Genomic DNA, 17,342 nt, shown 5'->3' on the forward strand with positions numbered 1-17,342 from the left:
AAAAATACACCAGGCAATACAGATACCCGCCATTTTGGAGTCATCTAAAATCATAAATAGCATTCGAAATATTCACTTACCTTTGATGACCTTCATCAGAAGGCACTTCCAGGTATCCCAGGTCCACAATAAATGCTGTTTTGTTCGATAAAGTCCATAATTTATGTCCAAATAACTCCTTGTTGTTTGCGCGTTCAGTAAGCTACTCCAAATGTAGGAAGCGCGCCGAAAATTTCACGACAAAAAGTTATATTTACGTTTGTTGAAACATGTCAAACGTTGTAAAACATCAATCTTTAGGGCCTTTTTAACGTAAAACTTCAGTAATATTCCAACAGGACGATTCCAATGTCTTGAAAAACGTTATGGAACACAGCTACCTCCTCACGTGAATGCGCATAATTGTGGCCTGTCATTCTCTCGATCATCAGACTCCAGGAGGTCTTGTTCGCTCTCTGTTGACTGCAAAAGCCTGAAACACGTTCTAAAGACTGTTGACATCTAGTGGAAGCCTTAGGAAGTGCAAATTGAACCCTAAAATCACTGTATAATCAATAGGCCCAGTCTTGAAAAAACTACAATCCACTTCCTGCTTGGATTTCTTCTCAGGTTTTTGCCTGCCATATGAGTTCTGTTATACTCACAAACACCATTCAAACAGTTTTAGAAACTTTGGGATGTTTTCTATCCAAATCTACTAATAATATGCATATTCTAGTTTCTGAGCCAGAGTAGTAACCTGTTTAAATCGGGTACGTTTTTCATCCGGCTGTGAAAATACTGCCCCCTAGCCCAGACAGGTTAACCTCACTAGGGTAGGGGGCAGCATTTGGAATTTTGGATGAAAAGCCTGCCCAAAGTAAACTACCTGCTACTCAGGTCCAGAAGCTAAGATATGCATATAAATTGGTAGATTTGGATAGAAAACTCTAAAGTTTCCAAAACTGTTAAAATAATGTGTGTGAGTATAACAGAACTGATATGGCAGGCGAAAACCTGAGGAAAATCCATCCTGGAAGTGCCTTTATTTTGAAATGCCTGTTTTTCCATTGAAAGCCTATCCACCATACAAAGACTTATGACTCAGTTCACGATCCCTATGGCTTCCACTACATGTGACCAGTCTTGAGGCATTGTTTCAGGCTTTTACTCTGAAAAATGAGGGAGGAACACCACTTTCAATGAGAGGACAGTGGAAATTTCCAGACATGAGTTCTATTGACGAAGCTATTGTCCGGTTGAAATATGATCGATTATTTATGACAAAAACATCCTGAGGATTGATTAGAAACATCGTTTGACATGTTTCTACAAACTTTTATGGTACTTTTTTGATTTTTCGTCTGCATGCGGTGACCGCGCTTTGTTCCAAAGGATTACTGAACAAAAGGCACAAACAAAACAGAGGTTATTGGATATAAAGAGGGAATTTATCGAACAAAACAAACATGTATTGTGTAACATGGAGTCCTGGGAGTGCTACCATATGAAGATCAAAGGTAAGTGATCAATTTTATCGCCATTTCTGACTTTTGTTACTCCTCTTCTTGGCTGCTAACTGTTTGTAATGATTTGTCTGCTGGGCGCTGTTCTCAGATAATCGCATGGTTTGCTTTCGCCGTAAAGCCTTTTTGAAATCTGACACAGCTGTTGGATTAACAATTAGTTTATCTTTAAGCTGGTGTATAACATTTGTATCTTTTATGTATGTTTATTATGAGAATTTCTGTTTTGTTGAGTTTCACGCTCTGCAATTTCACCGGATGTTGTTTGAGACAGTGGATTACTGAACAAAAACGGAGGTTTTTGGATATAAAGAGGGACTTGATCGAACGAAACTAAAATTTATTGGGTAACTGGGAGACTTGTGAGTGTAACCATATGAAGATCAAAGGTAAGTGATTAATTTTATCGCTATTTCTGACTTTTGTTACTCGTCTACTTGGCTGGTTACTGTTTGTAATGATTAGTCTGCTGGGCGCTGTTCTCAGAAAATCGCAAGAAGTTAATCTTGCAATGCAGTTCCTGAGACTGCAATGCCACTCGGGATGCCCCCGCTTGACTGCAATGCCACTCGGGATGCCCCCGCTTGAAAATCTTTCGACAAATTGATGGAAACATAGCTAATGTAAGCTCCTAACAAATGATCAGGCCATTCCGTTGCGTATAAACAGAGCCGAGCGCATCAAAGACAAATAGAGAGATGCCCGTCTATCCTGTAGCTACATCTATATACATCACAAATTGAATCTATACTTAGTAATTACCGTGCGACGCGACACTACCTGAATGGCATCCACCTTGGCACTCCACTCTTTGGCCTTGTGCAGAGCCTCTCGGAGGGCCAGGACGTTGGGCAGGTAGGCCGGTATGTTCCTGGCCTCTATCATGATGCTCTCCAGGGCTAGCATGCTGTGCCGAGGCCTGGGGGAGGAAAGAGACAAGAAATAATAGATTTTAGAGAAATTCATCTCACAGTTACAGGCATCCTTTGATGCAATACAGGAATTGGGTCACGTTCAGAAAGGATAAAACCTTTTGAAACCGAGTGGTACTACCTGAACTTGTCCAGTAAGAAGACCGATTTGCCAAACATTTTTGCGAAGGTGTACGCTATTGAACACGACCCAAGCATATGACACCAAAGCTTTAGGCATATGCTTGGGTCGAGAGAGGGCAGCTTCACTTCAAATCCTTAAGAAACTGCGCATTATTTTGTTTTTATATGTATTATTTCTTACATTGTTAGCCCAGAAAATGTTGTGTTATTACATACAGCCGGGAAGAACTATTGGATATCAGAGAGACGTCAACTTACCAGCACTACGACCAGGAATACGACTTCCCCAAATCAGAGCCCTCGTCTGCACCTCCCAGGGCATTTGAACTGATTCCAGAGGCCGACCGAAAACAACGCAGACGGAGGAGAGGTGCCGGAGCGGTCTTCTAGTGCGGCTTCGGTTACTCGCACACCACCCACCGCTTCAGAGTATATTACTCGCTAATGTCCCGTCCCTAGTTAACCTCTCTAGGGTAGGGGGCAGTATTTGCACGGCCGGATAAAAAACGGACCCGATTTAATCTGGTTATTACTACTGCCCAGAAACTAGAATATGCATATAATTGTTTGATTTGGATAGAAAACACCCTAAAGTTTCTAAAACTGCTTGAATGGTGTCTGTGAGTATAACAGAACTCATATGGCAGGCAAAAACCTGAGAAGATTCCAAACAGGAAGTGCCCTCTCTGACCATTTCTTGGCCTTCTACACTCTCTTTATTGAAAACTGAGGATCTCTGCTGTAACGTGACACTTCCTACGGCTCCCATAGGCTCTCAGAAGGCGGCAGAACGGGGAATGATGACTTTGCAGGCTCTGGCTGAAAAACAGTAGCGCATTTGGATAGTGGTCGATCAGAGAACAATGAGACTGGGGGCGCGTGCACGAGCCGACACCATGTTTTTATTTTTTCATCTTTGAACGAAAACAGGGTTTCCCGGTCGGAATATTATCGCTTTTTTACGAGAAAAATCGCATAAAAATTGATTTTAAACAGCGGTTGACATGCTTCGAAGTACGGTAATGGAATATTTAGATTTTTTTTGTCACGAAACGCGTCGGGCGCATAACCCTTCGTCACCCTTCGGATAGTGTCTTGAACGCACGAACAAAACACCGCCGTTTGGATATAACTATGGATTATTTTGGACCAAACCAACATTTGTTATTGAAGTAGAAGTCCTGGGAGTGCATTCTGACGAAGAACACCAAAGGTAATCAAACTTTTCTAATAGTAAATCGGAGTTTGGTGAAGGCTAAACTTGCTGGGTGTCTAAATAGCTAGCCCTGTGATGCCGGGCTATCTACTGAGAATATTGCAAAATGTGCTTTCACCGAAAAGCTATTTTAAAATCGGACATATCGAGTGCATAGAGGAGTTCTGTATCTATAATTCTTAAAATAATTGTTATGTTTTTTGTGAACGTTTATCGTGAGTAATTTAGTAAATTCACCGGAGGTTTGCGGGTGTATGCTAGTTCTGAACGTCACATGCTAATGTAAAAAAGCTGTTTTTTGATATAAATATGAACTTGATTGAACAAAACATGCATGCATTGTATAACATAATGTCCTAGGGTTGTCATCTGATGAAGATCATCAAAGGTTAGTGCTGCATTTAGCTGTGGTTTTGTTTTTTGTGACATTATATGCTAGCTTGAAAAATGGGTGTCTGATTATTTCTGGCTGGGTACTCTGCTGACATAATCTAATGTTTTGCTTTCGTTGTAAAGCCTTTTTGAAATCGGACAGTGTGGTTAGATTAACGAGAGTCTTGTCTTTATGCTGTAAAATAGTCATATGTTTGAGAAATTGAAGTAATAGCATTTCTAAGGTATTTGAATATCGCGCCACGGGATTCCACTGGCTGTTGAGTAGGTGGGACGATTTGGTCCCACATACCCTAGAGAGGTTAACAAAGTCGACGAAATTAGGGCAAGAGTTACTTTCCAAAGAGATATCCGGGATTGTAACACTCTGTTTCACAGAGACATGGCTAGCTGGAGACGTGCTGTCGGAGTCCGTACAGCCAACAGGATTTTCAGTGCATTGCACCGACAGGAACAAACATCTCTCTGGTAAGAAGGGCGGGTGTGTATGGTTCATGATTAACGACTCATGGTGTAATTGTAACATACAGGAATTCAAGTCCTTTTGTTCACTTAACCTCGAAATCCTCACAATCAAATGCCGACCGTATTATCTCCCAAGAGAAATCCTTGGTTATCGTACTACCAAAATTCTATCAGCATATCGATTGCAGTACACAAGTGAGTAACATACTCGACCACCGCTACACTAACTTCCGCGATACATACAAGGCCCTCCCCCGCCCTCTTTTTGGCAAATCCGACCATGACTCCATCTTGTTGCTCCCCTCCTATTGGCGAAACTAAAACAGGAAGCACCCGTGCTTAGGTCTATCCAACGCTGGTCTGACCAATCGGATTCCATGCTTCAAGATTGCTTTAATCACATGGACTGGGATATGTTCCGGGTAGCCTCAGATAACAACATTGACGTATACGCTGACTCGGTGAGCGAGTTTATAGGGAAGTGTATAGGAGATGTTGTACCCACTGTGACTATTAAAACCTTCCCTAATCAGAAACCGTGGATTGATGGCAGCATTCGCGCAAAACTGAATGCACGTACCGCATTTAATCATGGCAAGGCGACTAGAAAAATGGCTGAATACAAACAGTGTAGTTATTCCCTGCGTAAGGCAATAAAACAAGCAAAGAGTCAGTATAGAGACAAAGTGAAGTCGCAATTCAACGCCTCAAACACGAGACGTATGTGGCAGGGTTCACAATCACGGATACCAAAATAAAAACAAGCCCCGTCGCGGACATCAACCCCACTACAATTTGCTTACCACCCCAATAGGTCCACAGACAATGCAATCGCCATCACACTGAACACTGCCCTATCCCATCTGGACAAGAAGAATACCTATGTAAGAATGCTGTTCATTGACTATAGCTCAGCACTCAACACCACAGTTCCCTCCAAACTCGTCATTAAGCTCGAGACCCTGGGTCTCTACCCCGCCCTGTGCAACTGGGTCCTGGACTTCCGGATAGTCTGCCCCCAGGTGGTGAAGGTAGGAAACAACATCTCCACTCCACTGATCCTCAACACTGGGGCACCACAAGGGTGTGTTCTCAGCCCTCTCCTGTACTCTCTGTTCACCCACGACTGCGTGGCGAAGCACACCTCCAACTGAATCATCAAGTTTGCAGACGACTCTACAGTGGTAGACTTGATTACCAACAATGACGAGACAGCCTACAGGGAGGTGGTGAGGGCACTTGGAGTGCAGTGTGAGGAAAATAACCTCTCACTCAACGTCAACAAAACAGATGATCGTGGACTTCAGGAAACAGCAGAGGGAGCATCCCCCCCCATCCACATTGACGGGACAGTAGTGGAGGAAGAAAGTTTTAAGTTCCTCGGCGTACACATCACGGAGAACCTGAAATGGTCCACGCACACAGTCAGTGTGGTGAAAGCGGCGCAACAGCGCCTCTTCAACCTCAAGAGGCTGAATTTTTTTTTGCTTGTCACCCAAAACCCTGACAAACTTTTATAGATGCACAATCGAGAGCGTCCTGTCGGGCTGTATCACAGCCTGGTACGGCAACTGCCCCGCCCACAACAGCAGGGGTCTCCAGAGGGTAGTGCGAGTCTGCACAACGCATCTCCGGGGACAAACTACCTGCCCTCCCGGACACCAACAACACATGATATCACCGGAAGGTAAAAAAGATTATAAAGATCAAAAACCACCCGAGCCACTACCTGTTCACCCCGCTTCCATTCAGAAGGCAAGGTCAGTACAGGTGCAAAGCTGGGACAGAGCAATAAAAGCTGTTTTTCAATCTCAAGGCCATCAGATTGTTAAACAGCCAGACCTAGCACAGAGGCGGCTGCCAACCTACAGACTTAATATCATTGGCCACTTTAATAAATTGAACAATAGTCACTTTAATAATGCCATTTTAAGAATGTTTACATATCTCACATTACTCATCTCATATGTACACTACTGTTCAAAAGTTTGGGGTCACTTAGAAATGTCCGTGTTTTTGAAAGAAAAGCAAATTTTTTGACCATTAAACTATCAAATTGATCAGAAATTCAGTGTAGACATTGTTAATGTTGTAAATTACTATTGTAGCTGGAAACACATTTTTTATGGAATATCTACATAGGTGTACAGAGACCCATTATCAGCAACCATCACTCCTGTGTTCCAATGGCACGTTGTATTAGCTAATTCAAGTTTATCATTTTAAAAGACTAATTGATCATTAGAAAACCCTTTTGCAATTATGTTAGCACAGCTGAAAACTGTTGTCCTGATTAAAGAAGAAATAAAACTGGCCTTCTTTAAACTAGGTGAGTATCTGGAGCATCAGCATTTGGGGTTTCGATTACAGGCTCAAAATGCCCAGAAACAAAGACATTTAATCTGAAACGCATCTGTCTATTCTTGTTCTGAGAAATGGCTTTTCCATGCGAGAAATTGCCAAGAAACTGAAGATCTAGTACAACGCTGTGTACTACTCCCTTCACAGAACAGCTCAAACTGGCTCTAACCAGAATAGAAAGAGCGGGAGGCCCGGTGCACACCTGAGCAAGAGGACAAGTACATTAGAGTGTCTCGTTTGAGAAACAGACGGCTCACAAGTCCTCAACTGGCAGCTTCATTAAATAGTTCCCGTAAAACACCAGTCTCAACGTCAACAGTGAAGAGGTGACTCCAGGATGCTGGCCTTCTAGGCAGAGTTGCAAAGAAAAAGCCCTATCTCAGACTGGCCAATAAAAAGAAAAGATTAAGATGGGCATAATAACACAGACACTGGACAGAGCTAGATAGGAAAAAAGTGTCATGGTCTGACAAATCAAAGTTGAGGTGTTTGGATCACAAACGAGAACATTCGTGAGACGCAGAAAAAAGGAACAGATGCTAGAGGAGTGCTTGACACCATCTGTCAAGCATGGTGGAGGCAATGTGATGTTTGGGGGTGCTTTGGTGGTGGTAAAGTGGGAGATTTGTACAGGATAAACGGGATCTTGAAGAAGGAAGGCTATCACTCCATTTTGCAACGCCCTGCTATACCCTGTGGATGGCGCTTAATTGGAGCCAATTTCCTCCTACTACAGGACAACAGCTCCAAACTACACAATAACTATTTAGGGAAGAAGCAGTCAGCTGGTATTCTGTCTATTGGCCAGAACAGTCACCGGATCTCAACCCTATTGAGCTGTGGTGGGAGCAGCTTGACCGTATGGTACGTAAGAATTGTCCATCAAGCTTATCCAACTTGTGGGAGGTACTTCAGGGGGCATGGGGTGAAATCTCTTCAGATTACCTCAACAAATTGACAACTAGAATGCCAAAGGTCTGCAAGGCTGTAATTGCTACAAATGGAGGATTCTTTGACGAAAGCAAAGTTTGAAGGACACTATTATTTCAATTAAAAATCATTATTTATAATGTTGTCAACGTTTTGACTATTTTCAACTCATTTTGCAACTCATTTCATGTATGTTTTCATGGAAAACAAGGACATTTCTAAGTGAACCCAAACTTTTGAACGGTAGTGTATATACTGTATCCTTCACTAGCTATTCTTTATTTTCTATTATATCTTAGCCGCTCTGTCACTGCTTATCCATATATGTTATATTTATATATATATTCTCATCCCATTCCTTTACTAGATTGTGTGTATTAGGTTTTGTTGTGGAATTGTTAGATATTTCCTGTTAGATACTGCTGCACTAGCAGCATAAGCATTTCCCTACAATCGCAATAACATCTGCTAACCATGTGTATGTGACCAATAGAATCTGATTTGAGGTGACTTAAGAAAAGCATTGTGATATTCTCATTTACCTGGCCTGTAGGCAGATGAGAGAACTGTTCCATAGGTGTGTAATGTGTATCTTCATTACCTGGCCTGTAGGCATGCGCGGGCCTTGTCCTCCCATCTCTCTGACACAGTGAGTATCTCCTGCAACTCAGCCATGGCCTTCTCCACAGCATGGTGTGGTGCCAGCCCCACCCCAGAGTCTATCAGCCGCTTCATCAGCTCCAGGGTCACCCGGTGGGGCTCTACCAGCGTCACCCGCACCTAATGATAACAAAATGTTTCAATTCAATATTTTTCCTCTCCCATAAAACAAACATTTTAGACTGCTGAAGAAAGCACAAACAAATGAGGTAAAACACTATGCTAATGTACAATAATATCATCAGTCATCACCTCATCCAGCCAGCGGGCCTGCTGCAGCTCCTGTTTGAGCCTGGGAAGCTCAGGTAGTTCCACATCCAGACCTCCACCCAGGTCTAGCAGGGCCTGCAGCTTGGAGGAGTCAGGCAGCTCGTCAGCCAGGGCTACCTGGGCTCTCTCATGGAAGTCCTCCACGTTCTCTAGTAACTCCTGTGGAGGGAGGGAGAGAGGGATGAGGGGATGAGGGATATGGTGTTAAATACTAACAATCAATACTAATCAACAAATACTGGTTTGGGGACAGGTCAACTTCAGTGATATAATACAAATAGAGTAGGATGTCAGAGGAGGAGAATTACTGTACATCTCTTAACCTCTCTAGAGCAGGTGGCACCAAATCGTCCCACCTACGTAACAGCCAGTTGAATCCTGTGGCGCGATTTTCAAATACCTTAGAAATGCTATTACTTCAATTTCTCAAACATATGACTATTTTACAGCTATTTAAAGACAAGACTCTCGTTAATCGAACCACACTGTCCGATTTCAAAAAGGATTTACAACGAAAGCAAAACATTAGATTATGTCAGCAGAGTACCCAGCCAGAAATAATCAGACACCCATTTTTCAAGCTAGCATATAATGTCACAAAAACCCAGAAGACAGTTAAATGCAGCACTAACCTTTGATGATCTTCATCAGATGACACACCTAGGACATTATGTTATACAATACATGCATGTTTTGTTCAATGAAGTTCATATTTATATCAAAAACCAGCTTTTTACATTAGCATGTGACGTTCAGAACTAGCATACCCCCCGCAAACTTCCGATGAATTTACTAACAATTTACTAAATTACTCACGATAAACGTTCACAAAAAGCATAACAATTATTTTAAGAATTATAGAACTCCTCTATACACTCGATATGTCCGATTTTAAAATAGCTTTTTCGGTGAAAGCACATTTTGCAATATTCTAAAGTAGATAGCCCGGCATCACAGGGCTAGCTATTTAGACACCCAGCAAGTTTAGCACTCACCAAAGTCAGATTTACTATTAGAAAAGTTTAATTACCTTTCCTGTTCTTCGTCAGAATGCACTCCCAGGACTTCTACTTCAATAACAAATGTAGGTTTGGTCCAAAATAATCCATAGTTATGTTCCAACAGCGACGTTTTGTTCGTGCGTTCAAGACACTATCCCAATGGTAAATAAGGGTCACGCGCACGGCGCATTTCGTGACAAAAGATTTCTAAATATTTCATTACCGTACTTCGAAGCATGTCAACCGCTGTTTAAAATCAATTTTTATGCCATTTTTCTCGTAAAAAAGCGATAATATTCCGACCGGGAATCTGCAATTAGGTAAACAGCCGAAAGAAAATACAGCACGGGGTCGAATCGGGCACGCGCCTAATTCCTTTGTCCTCTTATCGGCCACTTGGCAAAGGCGATTATGTGTTTCAGCCTGGGGCTGCCTCGTCATCGTTCAGCTTTTTCCCGGGCTCTGAGAGCCTATGGAAGCCGTAGGAAGTGTCACGTTACAGCTAAGATCCTCAGTCTTCAATAAACAGAGGCAAGAAGCTCAAGGAATGGTCAGACAGGCCACTTCCTGTAAGGAATCTTCTCAGGTTTTGGCCTGCCAAATGAGTTCTGTTATACTCACAGACACCATTCAAACAGTTTTAGAAACTTTAGGGTGTTTTCTATCCAAAGCCAATAATTATATGCATATTCTAGTTACTGGGCAGGAGTAGTAACCAGATTAAAATCGGGTACGTTTTTTTATCCGGCCGTGTAAATACTGCCCCCTAGCCCTAGGGCCTGTGACTGTATTAGGTTTGGGACTTACTTTGACCTGTCGAGCCTGTCCGATGACACAGGGCAGTTTAAACAGCTGCTCTACAAAGACTTTCAGCTCCTCCACTGTCAGCTTGTTACGAGTCCTGCTGCTCTCTGGATGCTGCCTGGTACTGGAATACAGAGACATATACTTTGAGTTGATGTATTACTCACAGGTAGAGGTATACATGTTAAATGGTGCTTCAGGTTATGTCCCGATTTGCTACCCTTCTCCCAAAAGTGTGCACTAGCACACTCTCCCTCACAGATTCTATGGTGTAAAAACAAAGGAGAATGCTGGCACCAACCCAATGCTTTTAATTCCATGATGTGGAGTGTGCAAGTGCACAATTCAGGAGAAGGGTAGAGAACAGAGATTTAAACTTTATTGTGACATGACAGCAGTGTGTGTATCTGTACTCTACTGACCTGTGTCTCTGCCTGCGGCTGAGCAGTACCTGGGCCACAGAAGAGCAGGTTTCGGCCTCCTTCACCATCTCTCTGAGCCGACGGCACAGACTGTTCTCTGGATACTTCCTGTCCTCTGCATCCTCCAGAAGAACCTTCAACTCTATCAGGTCTGACAAAGGGAGATTGACAGAGACACAGACAGGAAAGAAAGACATGAGGCATGCGGTATCGTAGTACATTGTGCAGAGTATTTCTACCTTTACAGTACAGATAGTCCTCCTACCTTTCTTGTTCTTGTGGTCAGCAGCCAAGGCCTCAGTGATCCGCTTGGCCCAGGTGTCATAGGACTGGGCTCTGGACTTCACCCCATACAGCATGGAGGGAAACTCCTCCAGATCATACCGGTAGCTGGAATAAAAAGAGACAGAGGAGCGTCAGAATCTATTTAATATTGATTGCTATATGTGGTCAAATTGACCCATTATAACCCTATTCATTCATTAAAAAGCAACTTTCAATGGAGATTAGATTTATTTTGGGTCAGTGAAACTACATCCAAGTCGTCACTGATGCATTGACAGGTAAAACAACTATCATTAATCAGGGGGCTCTTATGGGGGCTTCTGAGCAGTACAGAGTTCATAACTCCTCTACTTCATTCAGCCATCCATCCATTTCTTCTCACCAGAGACACTTGTAACTCCCTAAATGTATTTATTCACTCACCCACCCCTCTCTCCTCAGTAGAGCTGCCCTCCCACCCCAACAACCACCCCTCTCCTTAGTAGAGCTGGGACGATAAGAAAGATTTTATCGACGCTGACCATACCACCAATGATGATGACGCCGGAGGGGAGGGCTGCGGTCATATCGGCTCTAAACCAACCATGATATTTTGTTTGTTTTTTCACGTTGTTCGTAACTTGTTCGTAACAGCATCATTATGTACAAATAATGATGCTGTTACCGTCTCTTATGACCAAAAAGAGCTTCTGGACATCAGAACTGGAATTGCTCACCTCAAATTGAACGAGGAGTTCTTCTTCAATGAGTCAGACGCGAGGGATATACTACAGACACCCAACCAGGCCCAGATCCCTGTGATTCGCTGGAAAAGGAAACGGAGCTTTCGCGGAAAGAGATCAGGGTGCCTTGTGACGATCAGGCGACGAGTGGTTAATCTGCCCTTGCCTTCCGTTCTGCTAGCTAATGTTCAATCGCTGGAAAATAAATGGGATGGACTGAAAGCATGTATATCATACCACCGGGACATTAAAAACTGTAATATGTTAGGTTTCACCGAATCGTGGCTGAAGAATAAGAATAAGAACATACAGCTGGCGGGTTATACACTCCATTAGCAGGACAGAACAGCAGCCTCTGGTAAGACACGGGCGGGGGCCTAAGCATATTTGTAAACAATAGCTGGTACACGATATTTAAGAAAGTCTCAAGGTTTTACTCACCTGAGGTAGAGTATCTCATGATAAGCTGTAGACCACACTATCTACCTAGAGAGTTTTCATCTGTATTTTTCGTAGCCGTCTACATACCACAGACCGAAGCTGGCACTAAAACCTCACTCGCCATAAGCAAACAGGAGAACGCGAGGCGGCGCTCCTAGTGGTCGGGGATTTAAATGAAGGGAAACTTAAATCAGTTTCACTTAATTTCTATCAGCATGTTAAATGTACAACCAGAGGGAAAAAAATTCTAGACCACCTTTACTCCACACACAGAGAAGCGTACAAAGCTCTCCATCGCAAAGCTCTCGCCTCCTGATTCCTGCATACAAGCAAAAATTAAAGAAGGAAGCACAAGTGACTCGGTGTATAAAAAAGTGGTCAGATGAAGCAGATGCTAAACTACAGGACTATTTTGCTAGCACAGAGTGCAATATGTTCTGTGATTCTTCTGATGGCATTGATGAGTACACCACATCAGTCACTGGCTTTATCAATAAGTGCACAGTGACTGTATGTACATACTCCAACCAGAAGCCATGGACTACAGGCAACATTCGCACTGAGCTAAAGGGTAGAGCTGCAGCTTTCAAGGAGCGGGACTCTAACTCGGAAGCTTATAAGAAATCCCGCTATGCCCTCCGACGAACCATCAAACAGGCAAAGCAACAATACAGGACTAAGATCGAATCGTAGTGCACCGACGCTCGTCGGATGTGGCAAGGCTTGCAAACAATTAGACTACAAAGGGAAGCACAGCCGAGAGCTGCCCAGTGACATGAGCCTAACAGCTTCTAAGCTCGCGTCGAGGCAAGTAACACTGAAACATGCATGAGAGCATCAGCTGTTCCGGACGACTGTGTGATCACGCTCTCCTGCAGCCGATGTGAGTAGACCTTAAAACAGGTCAACATTCACAAGGTCGCTGGGCCAGACGGATTACCGGGACGTGTACTCCGAGCATGCACTGACCATCTGGCAAGTGTCTTCACTGACATTTTCAACCTCTCCCTGTCTGAGTCTAATACCAACATGTTTCAAGCAGACCACCATAGTCCCTGTGCCCAAGAACACTAAGGTAACCTGCCTAAATGACTACCGACCCATAGCACTCACATCTGTAGCCATGAAATGCTTTGAAATGCTGGTCATGGCTCACATCAACACCATTATCCCAGAAACCCTACACCCACTACAATTTGCATACCGCACCAACAGATCCAAACATGATGCAATCTCTAATGCACTCCACACTGCCGTTTCCTACTTGGACAAAAGGAACACCTATGTGAGAATGCTATTCATTGACTACAGCTCAGCGTTCAACAACATATTACCCTCAAAGCTCATCACTAAGCTAAGGACCCTGGGACTAAACACCTCCCTCTGCAACTGGATCCTGGATTCGGGACAGACCGCCCCCAGGTGGTAAGGGTAGGTAACAACACATCCGCCACGCTGACCCTCAACACGGGTGCCCCTCAGCGGTGCGTGCTCAGCCACCTCCTGTACTCCCTGTTCTCTCATGACTGCACAGCTAGGCACGACTCCAGCAACGTCATCATTAAGTTTGCTGATGACAAAAGTGGTAGGCCTGATCACCGACAACAACGAGACAGCCTATAGGGAGGAGGTCAGAGACCTGACCGTGTGGTGCAAGGATAACAACCTCTCCCTCAACGTGATCAAGACAAAGGAGATGATTATGGACTACAGAAAAAGGAGGACCGAGCACACCCCCATTCTCATCAACGGGGCTGAAGTGGAGCAGGTTGAACGCTTCAAGTTCCTTGGCGTCCACCTCACCAACAAACTAACATGGTCCAAGCACACCATGAAAGTCGTGAAGATGGCACGACAAAACCTATTCCCCCTCAGGAGACTGAAAAGATTTGGCATGGGTCCTCAGATTCTCAAAAGGTTTTACAGCTGCACCATCGAGAGCATCCTGACGGGTTGCATCACTACCTGGTATGGCAACTGCTCGGCCTCTGACCGTAAGGCACTACAGAGGGTAGTGCATACGGCCCAGTACATCACCGGGGCCAAGCTTCCTGCCATCCAGGACCTCTGTACCAGGCAGTGTCAGAGGAAGGCCCCAAAAATGGTCAAAGACTCCAGCCACCCTAGTCATAGACTGTTCTCTCTGCTACAGCACGGCAAGCTGTACCAGAGCACCAAATCTAGGTCCAAGAGGCTTCGAAAACAGCTTCTACACCATAAGACTCCCGAACAGCTAATCAAAAGGCTACCCAGACTACTTGTATTGCCCCCCCCACGATGCGGCTCCTCTCCGTTTTCATCTATGCATAGCCACTTTAATAACGCTACCTACATGTACATAATTACCTCGACACCGGTACCCCACACATTGACTCTGTACCGGTACCCCCTGTATATAGCCCTGCTATTGTTATTTACTGAAGCTCTAATTATTTGTTATTCTTACCCCTTTTTTTGTTGGTGGTATTTTCTTAAAACTGCATTGTTGGTTAAGGGCTTGTAAATAAGCAATTCACTGTAAGGCCCACACCTGTTAATTTCGCGCATGTGATATATCCAATTTAATTTGATTTTGATTTGACCAATCACATTACGATAAGTAGCCTATTTTACATAAATGTGAAGTTTGAAATGAAATAAGTTTGTTAACATGGGTGATTGTTAATAGGACAATTGATAGCTACAACCATTAAACTAGTAATAGTTTAAAGGATAATAAATTAAAAACTGGTGCACATTGTTATGAAGTTATTGTTCCAAATGGACTTTTGTCCATATCATACAGCTGTATTAACTTACCGTAGACACTTGATTCCCAGGGGACAGTCACATAGCTCCTTGGCGTGGTGCAGACAAACGAGACGCTCTGGGCTGCAGGGACACGTCAGAGCTGACAGGAAACAGGTGGTCTTACACTTCTGACACTGCCGTTCGTCATCAGGGACCAGCTCAAACACCTCCTGCTCCGAGGACAGCACACCCTGCAGACACAGAGGGAAAATCGCAACCAGAAAACAATCCACTTCAACTAGACTGGAAGGACGAATGTGAAATTACATAATTGATTCACTTTTGTGGTGATAGGAAATAATTTGAAACATATCTTTGGGATTGCGCGATGTCAACATATTGTTAGACAGTGTATCATCATAATGTATTCCCAAGTAAACCCCGCTTGCATTACTTCACCCTCTCTGTCCTGGCCCTCCTGTCAAGTTCTCCTAAAGTGACAAAAAGTTGTTTATATAGAAATCCCCCTGGGCTCTGTCCCTTACCATCTCCTGCAAGGCCTGTCTGAGCCGTGTCTCTTCCTCCATCATCTCTCCCATCTCTCTGAAGACTGCAGCAGCCAGCTCCACGTCCAGGCTCTCGGGGTCGGCAGCCATCTTGCAGAGCAGCTCCTCGTGGGAGAAGACACAGTAGCGGTGGAGCCGCCGGTAGTGGGCCACACACTGACGACCCATCGGGATCTGGAAGGGGATGGACACACAGAGACAGTAAAAAGTCTTTAATCGATTCCTTGGATCTTTTCTCCTCAAAACATCAAGGAGAAGCAAAGAAAGCAATGGAACGGGAATATCTAAGATGACTGATTCACCAAGACAGTAATGCGGACAGTAAGAAGGGTATAAAATACTTTTGAAAATTATTTTAAGCTCCCAACTAGGCTTGGGCGGTATATCGGGGCATTTGGAAATGGCCACGGGATGGTTTTCCAATACCGTCAATAGCATTTAAACTATTTATTTTATGTTTTTTTAATGAATTTGAATATCTGTAGCTACTCAAGTAAAAAGCTGCAGTCAACTTGTTGCAATATGTTTGGAGATAAAGATTGCGATCTTCCATTTCACCAGTAACATAATTTTTCATTATGAAGCTTAACGGTAGTCCCCAGTCACGTTGTTTTTGTTTACAAGCACAGAACTACCGACACCACAGCCTTGTGTGTCACTCACAGTTGTGCAGCATGCGCCAGGTGATCTAGTTACAGTATGGAATTCACAACTAAATGTTTGCCAGCTAGATATCTTATAACTAAGTAAGTGTCTAAAATGCGGTAAATGCTCTGAAGTTCTGCATTTGGTTTGCTAATTTAGTAGTTAGTTAGCTAAGTGGTTAGCTTCTTCCAAAATCAATCATTCAGATAATCCCCTCCTGGATCCAAAGCCTTACTGTCTAATATTTGTTTTGTGCATGCAGCATTTTAGTTACTTGTATAGTTTAGGTCAGAGACTATAAAATATTCGCAATGCGCTTGTTAGCATTCACTATGGGATTTTACATGTTCTTGTTAACATTGTTAACCTTTCGATTACAGATTATCAATTGGGTTTGAAAACAGTGCCGGTATTACCGAATATTCCGTTATGGCACAAAGTCGGTATGAAGGTATGATAATCTTGATGCCGCCCAAACCTACTCCCAATTTCAAAATTCCAATTCAACATTCTGGTAATATTTGTTTACACACAAACACTTGCTAAAACTTTAAACTCACCCAGTCTGCGGTACAGAAGTTGACAGCCTCAGCAAAGTTGTATCCCTGGTTGAAGCCACTGTGGTAGGCTCTGGGAAAGGTCACCACAAACTCCCCCGCACACTGGTTGGTGCGGAAAACCTGAGTGGCACAAACACACACCAGTAAAAGACACGATGCAGAATTGGTCTCGTAAAAGCAGCGGTGGGAAAAGTACCCAATTGTCATACTTGAGTAAAAGTAAAGATGCCTTACTAGAAAATGACTCGGTAAAGTAAGTGTCACCCGGTAAAATACTACTTCAGTAAAAGTCTAAAAGTACAAATTATTTC

At 43.5% G+C, this 17,342-nt stretch overlaps 1 protein-coding gene across 6 annotated transcripts in view; it reads right to left on the minus strand.

Annotated features, from left to right (window-relative positions):
* LOC115198640 (lysine-specific demethylase 5A) overlaps window positions 1–17,342 on the minus strand; it is an 83,940-nt gene that overhangs the window by 24,634 nt on the left and 41,964 nt on the right. For 5 of the 6 annotated variants that reach the window (XM_029760727.1, XM_029760726.1, XM_029760728.1 and 2 more), the window contains 9 exons: window positions 17,032–17,151; window positions 15,806–16,000; window positions 15,330–15,511; window positions 11,348–11,472; window positions 11,083–11,233; window positions 10,664–10,784; window positions 8,838–9,014; window positions 8,527–8,705; window positions 2,268–2,424 (listed from right to left, as the gene is read on the minus strand). In XM_029760727.1, coding sequence (XP_029616587.1) covers window positions 2,268–2,424; window positions 8,527–8,705; window positions 8,838–9,014; window positions 10,664–10,784; window positions 11,083–11,233; window positions 11,348–11,472; window positions 15,330–15,511; window positions 15,806–16,000; window positions 17,032–17,151 — 1,407 coding nt within the window. The remainder of the gene's footprint in view (window positions 1–2,267; window positions 2,425–8,526; window positions 8,706–8,837; window positions 9,015–10,663; window positions 10,785–11,082; window positions 11,234–11,347; window positions 11,473–15,329; window positions 15,512–15,805; window positions 16,001–17,031; window positions 17,152–17,342) is intronic. The other variant, XM_029760725.1, reaches the window with a different exon arrangement.

Source organism: Salmo trutta, chromosome 8 (assembly GCF_901001165.1).
Source record: "Salmo trutta chromosome 8, fSalTru1.1, whole genome shotgun sequence".
In the NCBI taxonomy this organism is placed as follows: domain Eukaryota; kingdom Metazoa; phylum Chordata; class Actinopteri; order Salmoniformes; family Salmonidae; genus Salmo; species Salmo trutta.